The sequence below is a fragment of the Eptatretus burgeri genome, chromosome 3, assembly GCF_056783735.1.
Source record: "Eptatretus burgeri isolate ZD-2024b chromosome 3, Ebu_testis_v1, whole genome shotgun sequence".
Taxonomy (NCBI): domain Eukaryota; kingdom Metazoa; phylum Chordata; class Myxini; order Myxiniformes; family Myxinidae; genus Eptatretus; species Eptatretus burgeri.
In genome coordinates, this window is record NC_140963.1 from 102,300,118 (window position 1) to 102,313,174 (window position 13,057).

A 13,057-nucleotide genomic window follows, 5' to 3' on the forward strand; every position below is an offset into this window, starting at 1 on the left:
CCCAGTAAAAATTCGTCAAGTAGAACGCTGCATCGGAAAAATCTGAAATTTGAGCATCATCTAAACAATTCACTGTAGAAAAAAATATTATGATGTCAGAGGTGACTTGGTTCGGCAGCCATCTTGTTTTGAAAAAAAAAAAAAAAAGCTTCTCCAGAATGGGTGGACAGATTGAGGCGAAACTTTACACACACATTCCCCATGATATCCTTTTTCAAGTTTGTTAATTTCTTATTGATAGGTCACATGGTTTGGTGGCCATATTGAATTTACCTTAAAACATCTTCTTCTCCAGAACGGCTGGTCAGATCAAGGGGAATCTTCACGAATGTATTTTCCTTGGGAAGGGGAAATAACTTTGTTAATAAATAATTGATAGGTCACATGGTTTGGCAGCCATGCTGGATTTAAGAAAAATATTAAATAATGTTTTCTCTGGAACTGCTTCATCTATCAAAGCAAAAATTTGCATCCATCGTCTATCTATATGTCTACATACATGGTAAAAATGACATCACAAGTCGCATGGTTTGGTGGCCATCTTGGATAGAAAAACACACCTTATCTGATTAACACGAAACTTCAGACACCTGTTCCCCGACATGATATGAAACAAATTTAAATTTCTGATGTCATAGGTCACACGGATCGTCAGCCATCTTGGATTGAAAATTAATAAATTTTTAAAATCTTCTTCTCCAGAACAGCTAGACAGATCGAGGCAAAAATTCACACACACTTTCCCCAAGACATCCTTTCACAAGTTTGTTAATTTCTTATTGAGCAGTCACATGGTTTGGCGGCCATATTGAATTAACCATAAAACCTTCAAACATCTTCTTCTCCAGAACGGCCAGACAGATCAAGGGGAAAACTTCACAAACATATTGCACACGAGCAGTGCATACAAGTTTGTTAATTTCTAATTGATAGGTCACATGGTTTGGCAGCCATGTTGGATTGAAGGATAAATATTAATTAATGTTTACCCTGGAACCGCTGCTTCTATATATGCGAAACTTCACAATTATAATTTAGCCGACATATGAAACGTGGGTTTAAAATTTCAACTCGATCAGCCACACGGTTTGACAGCCAGAATTATTTAATTACTTGAATCTGAGAACTTTTAGATTTTTGTTTTTGTTCCAAAAGGTTCACTTGGCTGCACCTGAATGCGTTTGAGGGTACAGGAATAGCAATTCTATTGAAGCAGACGATGTCCCCCGGAAAAAGGGCGAACTGCATACGTAATTAATAGATTGAACACTTTGTGCAACCCAGTTCATAACTAGTCTGTTCCACGCAGTCTCGAAGCAGGGCTGTATTTGTATCACTCTTCAATAATGTTTTCTCTGGAACCACTTATCCTATCGAAGCAAAACTTTGCAACTATCAGACAAAGTCTCACGTTGTATCAAAGGCGGACGTCTGGGTACCCGGTCATCACTGCCAGCAGTTATAAAGTGGCAGTTGTAGTTTTATTTTTTTTTTTTGTTAAAAACTAAGACACAAACACACACATTAGCCCAGGTCTTTACAGGGTCAGGATCATCAATATCACTGTCTTCCACCTCCACATCTTGTCCCACATCCAAGATAGACGGAAGACACGTTAGTTTTACCTTTGTGCTGTTCATGACAGCCATGTGTGTTGTTAGCGGCTACTTACAGTCTCTTCTCGCATCGATTATAGAAAGGTGAAAAAAATAACATTTGGATTTTATAAATACGTAATCATTGCATCGATGTTATAATTTACAAATGAAGAAACGAGCACCTGTCAGTTGTGTGATATATTTTCGGAATAGTGCGAATGTTTTAACAACATAAAAAGCTTTACTAAAAATAGATTTGTTTTAATTTTGACTGCAACAACAACGATTTATTCGCAGATTCTTTAATTCAAAGGTATTTACTTGCTTGAAGGTAAACATGCAAAAAACGGGTCAAATAGGGTGAAAATGGGGGTGTTTTAGGATGTTTGGTGAACATTGGGTCAGTTTGAACGCCGATTTTCTTGAATCCCGATTTAGCATGACCCCGCTTTTTTCGCGATGACATTTTATAGACCTCAACTATCGCATTATAACGGGACCACACTGGAGTTGTTTCTAATCATTATCAAGTATTATGTACTGTACATAATTGTATGTGCTATACTGTACTTTTATACGACTGGCAGCGCTACGATGGCTACGACATAACGAGGCGATACGAATTTTTCAGCTCCATTATAATCTTATGGGACCACCGTCGTATGTACGGTCCATCGTTGACCGAAACGTCGTAATGTGGCGCATGACTGTACTGCATCAATATATATATATATATATATATATATATATATATATATATATATATAAAATTTATAACATATATTATAAATATATTACATATATTACATATATATATATATAAAATTTATAACATATATTATAAATATATTACATATATTACATATATATTATAAATATATTACATATATTACATATATATTATAAATATATTACATATATTACATATATATATATATATATATTACATATATTACATATATATTATAAATATATTACATATATTACATATATATTACATATATATTACATATATTACATATATTACATATATATATATTACATATATTACATATATATATATATATATATATATATATATATATATATATATATATATATATATATATATATGTATACACACTAGCAGGGATACCCGTGCTCCGCACAGGAATCCTGTGGATGACGGCGGGTCTGAAGGAGTACATGTCACAGTTAATTGTAAAATTGTAGAGGCTGCCACCATTATTTTTTTTTTTCATCACCACTATAATATTATATTTTCCCCGCCATGTTTTATATGCAGAAGACTCGAGTTCAAAAATGTTAAGATTTATTGCCGCATCAGATAAAAAAAACCATAATGCCTCAACAATGTGAGGCTGGATTCATGTCATCATTTGCGACTTAATTTATACGTCGGGCATAACCCAGCCTGGCCCAGCGTATTTGATTTATTTATGTCTGTTATCCTGATAAAAAATTATGTTATATTATGTATACGAAGTTACAACGTACCTACGCCCATAACCATTTAATTATAAAATATTATACACATACGCCATACGCCATCAGCATTCTATTTATATCTGTAATATGTATAAATACAAACCACCACCACCATTTTTTTTATTTCCCACCACCATTATTATTTTTCACCAGCAACATGTATTTCCTTCATCGCACATTCTATTCCCATTTATGAAATAACTGAAGTCGCTCAATAATTTTAGTGGAGTGCTCGAGGATAAACAATATTTGATGTCTTCCCTCTGGGGCCAATATGTATAAAGCCTCCGATGATCCCACTCTGGAGCATCCCACATATAGCTGACCATGGGAAAAGCAAGGAGCAGATAATTCCAGCTCTGCTACTTTCAATGACTGTCCTTGTGCCTTATTGATAGACATCGCAAAGCACAGGCATTCAGGAAATTGTAGTCTCTTAAATTCAATCGTTGAATTTGATGGAATGAGTGGAATTCGCAGAATGAGTACATCTTCTCCTTTCGCACATCCTGTCATGATAGTGGCCTCAATTACATGTGGTAGTAGTCTTTTCACAATTAGTTTAGTTCCGTTGGAAAGTTTTGATGCATCGAGATTACGTAATAACATAATAGGGCATCCAACCTTTTACGACAGATTGTACGGAGGCAATCCTGGTAATTCCAATGAGTTTAGAAATTCTGTGGGATAATGTATGGCTTGCTCAGTATCCAGTGTGGTGTCAATAGACTTGTGACTATGTTGTTCGCCTGGAACTACTTGTAATAACTGATGGTTTATTACACGGACTGTTTCATTAAGTGGAGCCAGGATTGTTCTTTCACAGAGCCACTGTATGTTTTTGTAATTAGTCGCTAAATTGGGATACACATGAGCCTCTAATTCTTCCATCGATGAAACTATTGTACCACAGTCATCGGGAATAGATATTACATCATTTGTGTTCGGGATGTCACCATTTCCAAGTTTTAGAAGTAATTGTGCGAAATTGCCAGCATCTAAATCACCATATAATTTGACCCTAATATTTGTTGTTAGATGGATAGTTTGTACGAATGTCCAGAGATATGAAGATTTTATACTGGCTTTCATTTCATCAGCTGGAGTGCCACGGGGTACTACAGGTAAAGTTTGTCTGAAATCGCCAGAAATAACCAGCGTAACTCCACCTATAGGCAGGTCTATCCCTCTTAAATCTCGCATAGTTCTATGTAATGCTTTGAATGCATCCTTAGGCAACATCGCACCTTCATCCCAAACTATGAGGTCGCAATTCTTCAGCACTTTTTCTGCTTCAGTTTGTTTGCCAATGCCACAAACCGGATATTCCATTGTAGCTAAGTCGAGAGGCAATTTGAAAGCAGAATGCGCTGTGCGGCCACCTGAAAGTAGTGTTGCTGCTATACTGGATGAAGCAACGGCCAATGCGATCTTTTTCTGGCTCCTCATCTTAGCAAGCAAAAGGTTGAGGACAAATGTTTTACCAGTACCACCCGGTGCATCCAAGAAAAATATCACACCACTTCCCTCTTGAACCGTTTCAGAAATCAGTTGATATGCATTACTCTGATCCTGTACCAGAAGCGGCTCATTGTCAGAAACAAACTTTGCGAGAGTATCTGTGTTGTAGTTTGTTTCATGGAACCATTCTCTACTGATGGTTGCGCTTTCAGACCTATTAGAAGAGGGAAGTCCCCACTTAGTTAAATCTTTCCCGCTCATGTATAATACCAAATCTTCAATGTATATCAGAGCCTCATTGAACATATCTGGTGTGTACTGGATACGGAATAATACACATACGGTAATTTTTGCATTGCCCTATACACTATAAATAAAGGTTGGTCGACTTACGACCAAATCGACTTACGATTGGTCGGTCGGAACCGATCGTGGTCGTAAGTCGACGACTACCTGTATGTACAATAAAATAAGACTTGTGTTAATCATGCATTAAAAGAGGCGTTTGTTGATGTGAATAGGGCCTATGATAAGTGTGTCGAATGCATTAGTCATAATTCGGAATTAACTGTAGCACTATTTTTTTCATTCTATTGCAAATGGCGTTGGCCCCATGTCAATCGGCTGAACTTGAAAAATTAACGTTACGCAATCAGGTGATGACGTCATAATTCGGAAACCGGGAAGTCGGACGTCATTGTCTTCAATTGACTGTAGCATTATTTTTTCATTCTATTGCAAATGGCGTTGGCCCCATATCAATCGACTGAACTTGAAAAATTAACGTTACGAAATCAGGTGATTACGTCATAATTCGGAAACTGGAAGTCGGAAGTACAATTCTTTTACATCGGGACACTCCCGGGTACATGTTCTGTCAGCATGTGAAGTTTGGTGAGGATCAGTCCAGTACTTTTCGCGTGCATAGGTCACAGAGAAACACACACACAGACACACTTTCAAATATATATATATATATATATATATATATATATATATATATATATATATATATATATATATATATATATATAAATATAAATATATATATATATATAAATATAAATATATGTTGTTGCGGGCCGGGAACCGGTGGCGAGAACGGCCCCGAGGTGGGGGAGGTTACATCGTCTCCACCAGACTCCCCGGAATTGTAGGCCGTCGCTCTCGGATAACTCCGTAAGCCGGTGGGTCACTGAACCGACCGTGAACGCCAATATCTCAACCGCGTAGCGAAGGGTCTTTTTGTCTCAAACCAATTTACCTAATTAATGACGCGATTTCGACTACCGGGGAACCACGCCCTCGGCACGTCTTGCTTGAACCGGGTCACTCTGCGGTAGTGTTCCAACGACCGACGACCAACTCCGGTTCGGGTGCAGTCGAGCGGAACTGCCAAAGTCGTGCCGGCTCGGATGAACCGATTATCGGGTATAAAAACCCGCCTAAACTCAGATCCAAACCATGCTGGACCAATGAAGGAAAAGACGAAAACGAACTGGGAACATTTCTAATAATAATTTATTTCCAATAAAGAAGACAGAGCAGACTTACGCAGGAATAAACAGGCAATAATTTACAATGTTCAAAAACACTTATACAGTTTCTACTTACAAGACGGGCCCACACACTCAGACGATTTATTGAAAGATCCCCGCAACCAGAGAGGGAGAGACGAGCTGGGGGTCGCATTTCACGTGGGGTACCTTAACGTTGGAGGGAGTGGGTGCTCCGTAGTGTGGCCCCTGGCAATGGTCGTGCAGCTCGGCTCGCAGTCACACGTGTGGGGCTCGTGTCCGCGGAAGAACCCGAGTCGGGTAGAGCAGAGTCCAAGGCAAGGATCAGGGCTGTCGACAGGACCCACGAGAGACCCGGTCAAGGTTGGGCGCCCTTGAACCAGCGCAACAGACTGCCTGCCGAGGCGAGATGCGGGCAGACCCTCCGCGTCACGACCTCCTTTTTTTCTTTGGCAACCAGTGACAAACTGGCTCACTCCAAACACTGTCTCCAGCTCACGAACACGACCCACACATAACTCCACTGAACTGAAGACTCCACCAACGAATGAACCCTCTGACTCGGCACACCAACACGATGACAAACGACCCCCCAAGAACTCTCGTCCACAGAACTCCTCTCCACCAAACTATCTGCTGAGGATGGCGTCGTAACTTTTGTGGACCTCCCCGAACGGGGCGGGGGCCCGGTGGAACAGACGTCACTGTCTGCCCTGATTGGATGGGGCTCCAATGGGTCCGCCCTTTCTGGGCAGGGTTTCGGCCATGCGAGGAAAACCCCGCCCCCACTCCACGCGTGCCCATACTCGTCAAAAAGAAGTTCCAAAGTTTGTGGAAGCCGAGAAGGAACTGCCAGAGATTCTGCCTTGGACAGCGAGTCACCGGTTGGGCGAGTGAAGCGCTTGTTCAGTGGTGTTGTCAGTTTGTTTGTTGGATGGTCTTCGATGGTTTGTTGGATGGTTCGTTGGATGTAAAGATTTAATAACCTACCTAAAAGGACATCGCAACCACGGACTTCTTCTAATAACCTGGACCAGCAACGGCCTCTGTCGACTGAAGTCGCCAAGTTGCGTTGCCAATCCGAATTCACAGATTGAATATATTAATCTGTGCCCACTTTCTCGCTGGAAACAACATTTTTGTCCAGCTTAATAAGAAGAACAGGATTTTCATTTCACTAACAACAGTCTCCGCCACCCATTATCACTACCAAGCTAATATAAGCTCTGCAGCACAAATCAATAAGGTGAGTGAATACGAGGTGTCACAATTCTCATGAATGATCATCATATCATATGTCATATGATTTGATGATAATCAGTGTAATGTGTTGATGATAATCAATGTAATGTGTATAGCTAACCCCCTATGGCCAAAAATATTTGTATTATTATTGGCCATAAGGCGGTAGCTTTCAGCTTCCCCCTATAATAATAGGCCTTATGGCCTATAATTATTCATGATATATTGACCAATCATCAAAACATTGAACAGACATCGGACAACCTTAATAAATATGATCTATAATCTACAGACTAACCTATGACCTCCTATTAATATGTGTATATTATAGAGGGTAGCTTTCTGTAGTCGGTCGAAGCATATTGAACCAGTACCAGTCTCATTAATGTTTTCATGATTGATCAATATATTATAGGCCATAGTGGGTAGCTTAAAGCTACCCTGTATGGCCTATAATATATTGATCAATCATGAAAACATTGAACAGACATTGGACAACCTTAATAAACATGATCGATTTCGATAATCTACACACAAATGAGACTGGTTTAATATGCATTGACCTATAGAAGATGACAATCAACTATTATAATCGCAGTAGGTTGAAACATAAGATATGTCGAAACCTAGGAGAAACACTTCAATGCAAATGGTTAGTAAACTATTGATGGGCAAATAGGATCAGTTTGCTGAATTTTTTCCTGATGGGTTTATCTTTCAATCCAGTGTTCATGGTTCGAACAACATGGTGGAGACGAATCTTTGTATAGCACTCACAGATGTGCTGTATGAGAGAAAATACATGATTACAGTCTGCCTCCGTCTCAAACATGTGATCACTAAGCGAGTCAAATGTACTCGATCCTACTTCTGCCAACACTGATGCAGAGATTGCAGATTTCAGGTAACTATCACGAGGAATCTTGCCATTTGTCACCGCTAGCATTCTCTTAACACATTTCTCAGTGGCTTCACATACTTGAACAACGCTTGATGATGGAACGGTAAGGCCACCCCTTGTTTTAACAGCAATCAGCCTATAGGCCGGTAAATTGACATTATCATTCTGCATGAGAGCCAGCAAGCAATCTTGACATTTGAGTGTCCGCTTAACCATCCTCACCACATATCCTGCAATATAGGTTACAACTGACTCCAGGAACACAGAAAGTTTGTTAAATGGTGGAATATCGAGTTCAGGAAGTGTTCACGACAAAGTAATGTCACACCAGGCATTGGTGTAAAGTGTTCCCTTCTCTGCGCCTGGCACCATTGTCTGCACAACTTTTCATCCTTAGGGAATCTGGAGAAAAAAAGATCTGAATGACGTTTTCGATTATTGGCATTTGAAGGGATGGAAGGATGGGTACTACAATTGGCATCAGTGGAGGTAGATTTCTGATATCAAGATAGATACGACCCCCCTAACCCTAAGGCGCGTAGGAAGCAAAATGATTTTGGGGGTAACATCGGGTTCGGTGGACCGCGGAGCCAGGACCCTCGGAATAGGGAGGGCCTGTGCCCCCAAATGGACAAATATTGTGAGCTACCCGCGCAACTATTTACACAGCCACGGCGGTCGATGGGGGGAATGAATCTCCAGGAAAAAATTGAATTCTAGACGCCTGGAAAACTCATTTCCGGCGTATTCCTGGATAATATCGTTTTTTTACATTTTCTTTCAAATTATCGACTGTACTTTGCCATCATTTAGATTCTTATACTGGCGTTTAGCGTTTAAAATGCAACTTCTTAAAATAATACTCTAAAAATAGATTGAGGATTGAAAGAGAAAAAAAAAGCATCAATATAGCATTCTTACCAATGAAAGGTGCAAGTGGAGCTGTTCCCAGACTTATCATTGCATCCGAACGCCACGCACTGTGGCATTTTTACGTTTACCGGTTCAAAATAGTTAAAACGCTTCATGCATCTACAGGTTTTTTGAATTGCGCGCGACTAGCGAATGGCAACGCAACATGGCCGCTGAGCCATTTCCGGTGACTTCAGTTCTCACTGCTGCGAGTTGATGGCATTGCTGGTCCAGGTTATAATAAGAAGTCCGTGATCGCAACGCACACATTTGATTCTCCCACTCGACAAAAGGAAGGGACCTGTCTCACATGTACTTAACGGAATAACTGACTCTTGGGACATCTGTATGTTTGAATGCATATGCTTCCAGATCTGTAACAATATATGTATAAAAATACAGGGGGCTGCAAAAGTAGGTATACAGTAAGGATTATACCAGTATTACCAGTCTTATAATAGTGGTGCATGGATTCATTTAATACTAGAATTCATTAAAATCATTACCATTTTTAATATTTTATTTTCGTAATTTTTTCGATAATAAATCTTTTAAGTTATTACTGTTTACTTTCTATAATTCATTACTGAATACCTACTTTTGCAGCCCCCTGTATATACAGTATATATATATATATATATATAAAAAATATATTAAAAAAAAAAAAAATATATATATATATATATATATATATATATATATATATATATATATATAAAAAGATATATAAATATATATATATATATATAAAATATATATATATATATAAAATATATATATATATATATATATATATATATATATATATATCGTTGTGGGGCCGAGTTTCGGTGGTGAGCACGACCGCGAGGTGGAACAGTAGGGTCGGCTCCACCGAACACCCGAAATCTAGATCGTGCTTCTCGGAGAACTCCGAAAGGCACGGGTCCCTTACAGGACCGTGAATCGCCAATAATTCGGCCGCATGGGATAGGGTTAATTGCCAACTTCAACATACCAAAGTATCCACGCGGCAAAGCAACAGGGGAATTCACACCCTCGGTAGGCCTCGAGCGGAACAAGCCGTTATCGTGCTTGAACCGTGCGTAACCCGAGCGGATGGTTACCAAGACCCGTCAGTCCAAATGCACAATTTACCGTTTCCCAATTTCCCAACACGCTTTTCGGTCAACATTGCTAAGCCAATGAAAAACACAGAAACGAGTTGGAACATTTAACAAAAGGGATATTTATTTACAATAGACAGGGAGGGGAACACAGAAGAGCAGAGTTATCCGACTATAAGAAATGCAGTCAATGTACAAGCAAAAGCACTTCATAATTCTACTTGACAAGACAGGCCTGCACACCCAAAAAGAAAATGGACCCTCCAGGTCTTTATTCGGCTCTCCAGCCGAGGAGGATAGTTCGGCTGGGAGTCAGGACGGCTGGCTACCTGGCCGCGAGTGCGCGGCTGGTAGTCTACCCTTTCCCGGAGCTCCGGTCACCAAAGGACGGACCAGGGTAGCCAAATCCAGCGGAGGCGAGACAAGGCGATCTCCCCCAATGAAACTTGACTGCTCGCTGCAACTCGCCGGACAAGACACCCTCGAAGCATGGGATGCAGTCCGCCGCAAACCCAGGCAGAGACGCGCACTCGAGCAGACTCAGGACGCAAAACTCCTCGATGCTCGTCCCGACACCCACTCTTTCTCTTCAGGAGAGAGGGGCCTCTTCCCCTGGCCACTCGCCTCCTCATTGGTTGGACCCATCGTGCGATTCCCTGGCCGTCCTCCATTGCACAGGCCCACGGTAGGTGGGGCAACTACCACCCTGCTGGGTGGAGTCCAGATCAGAGGCGTTTGTATCTCCGCCTACCTTCTCACCTCTGGCCACGTGCGTAATGGAGATGGTGCCGAGTCGGAAACGGGGTGGGTGAGACGCCCGCTCCTTGCCGATTGGCCAAAGAGGGATGCCATGCCGATGTTAGACTCCGCCCACGCGCGCGCGAGCGCTTGCTGGCGAGCGCACGAAGAATGCCGCGAGCAGTGTTGTTGTGTGAAAGCGAAGATGGGTGTTGTTGTCATTGTTGTAAGTGATGTAAAAGAAAACCCTGACTATCAAAATAACTCCGCAGCGCACAAACATTTAATTCCTATTAGACTTGGCACGGGACCCTAACTTGAAACATGTACTTACCGATATAACTGATCTGTAGGACCTGGCTGTTGTGTGCTCATAGCTTCCAGATTCGTAACAATGTTACATGGTATCCCCTCCACACTGATGATGACCAGCGAGTCAGAAATGCATCCATGGATCGATTCCCCTCCTAAGGAGGATGAGGGAGGGCTGACGATTCCACAAATCGCTTCTAAAGCCTCAGTGCTGACAAATACTGCATTTAGCAATGTCCCACCTCACACTGCATCTAACAGTGCTGTTTCTTTCATCGACTGAAACTAAGCTTTACATGCATTTTAAGAGTCTGTGTGTATGTGTATGTCAAATGCTCAAGTGCTTAACATTTAACTTGCACTTTTGTTTAAACTTTGAAAGAGCTTTAATGAACATTATAAAACTTTCTTTGGTATATTTTTGGGGTGTCTGTGGCTTGTGACATTTTTGGCCCCTTTCAATAAAAGCTTTCATACGAATCCAGTGTATATTTGTTCCAACATGCATATAAACCAGTTCAGGATGTCAATATTAATCAGCTCTGACCTACCAAGTTGCTCTTAAATATGGATGTCCAATGGCAATCTTCACCATTCCATGAAGCTAATCATGTGTTAGCTTATGCAGGTTTGAAGGGTTGATCCAGAAACCTAATAATTACCTCTGCGACCACAAATTAATGGAGGTTATGTTTTCCACCCTTGAGAGATCGGGCAAAAACGATATAATACTGCAACGGAAATGGCCCTCATTGGACTACTTAATATTGGATTAGCTCAGATCCCCCCATTAAATGCATGTTTAGCTGGGTTGTGTGGTAAAATGGACGTTACATATTTGTCGGGAGGTGTAGGATGCATGTTTTTATTGTTCGTATAGTGGTGGTGTGCCAAGGGCTCCCTCTTCTTCCTCCCCTCTCCAGACGATAGGCCCCGCCCAGTTGGCTGAGAGGGTGTGGCCAAAAAGAGGAAGTGAAGCGAAGGGGAGGAGTTTGTCGGCTTCGCGGAGAGAGGGTGCTCGTGTGTCAAAGCGAGCGAACGAGAGAGAAACTAGGGCTTCGTAAAAAGGTAGAGTTCGTGGAAAAACAGTCGGGTTTTCGAGGCGTGCTCGGGGTGGCTTCGAAGCGAGCGAACGAAGGCTTTGTAAAAAGGTTCAGTGTGTGGAAACAGTCGCTCGCGAGGCGAGCTCGTGTTTTCGAAGCGAGCGAACGAAGGAGGAACAGTGTTGGATCTGCCGGGAGAGACGCTGAACCTGCCTGCACGTCGAGTCTGCCTTTTTTGGGCGGTGGGAGAGGCGGCCTGCACGTCAAGTCGGCGATCGACTCTTATGAGGAGGTGATTCTGCCGTGAGAGAGACGGCAGCCGGCTTTGAGAGGCGAGCGTGGAAAAGGAAAGAAAAGGTGATTCGACAGAGAAAGAAACTGAGAGGACGGAGTTGGGAAGTCGGGCTTCGAGGCGGGAAGGCAGGAGAGGAGACAACGGAGCCTCTGACGGTCCCTGCTGACACCAACGGCTCGATACGTTTGCCGATCCGCTTGCCGGAGCCCGGCACCTCGATTTGGGCCTTGTCTGGTGCACAGACCAGGCCTGGATTTGTATGCTGGACCTTGAGAGGGATCAGCTGAGGCCCATCGTCTACCTTATGCGGGGTCAGAGCGTGCGGAGACTGCGTGCGGTGTGAAGGGGGCAAGAGTACGACGCCTCCATTTTGCCACACGGCGTGTTCAAGCTTGGGCTCAAATCTGTGGACACCCGCTTGTTGCGAGCGACATTCGTGCTTCT

At 41.9% G+C, this 13,057-nt stretch overlaps 1 protein-coding gene across 11 annotated transcripts in view; it reads right to left on the reverse strand.

The window, feature by feature from the left end:
- Positions 1-13,057, reverse strand: part of LOC147030554 (transmembrane protein 198-like) — a 137,432-nt gene that overhangs the window by 23,420 nt on the left and 100,955 nt on the right. The window contains exon 6 of one of the 11 annotated variants that reach the window (XM_085874719.1): positions 11,298-11,430. The exons of 9 other annotated variants lie outside the window; for them this stretch is intronic. In XM_085874719.1, the coding sequence (XP_085730845.1) occupies positions 11,335-11,430 (96 nt within the window). In that variant the 3' untranslated portion in view covers positions 11,298-11,334. Of the gene's footprint in view, positions 1-273; positions 339-11,297; positions 11,431-13,057 lie in introns of all 11 variants that reach the window. One more of the 11 variants, XM_085874718.1, reaches the window with a different exon arrangement.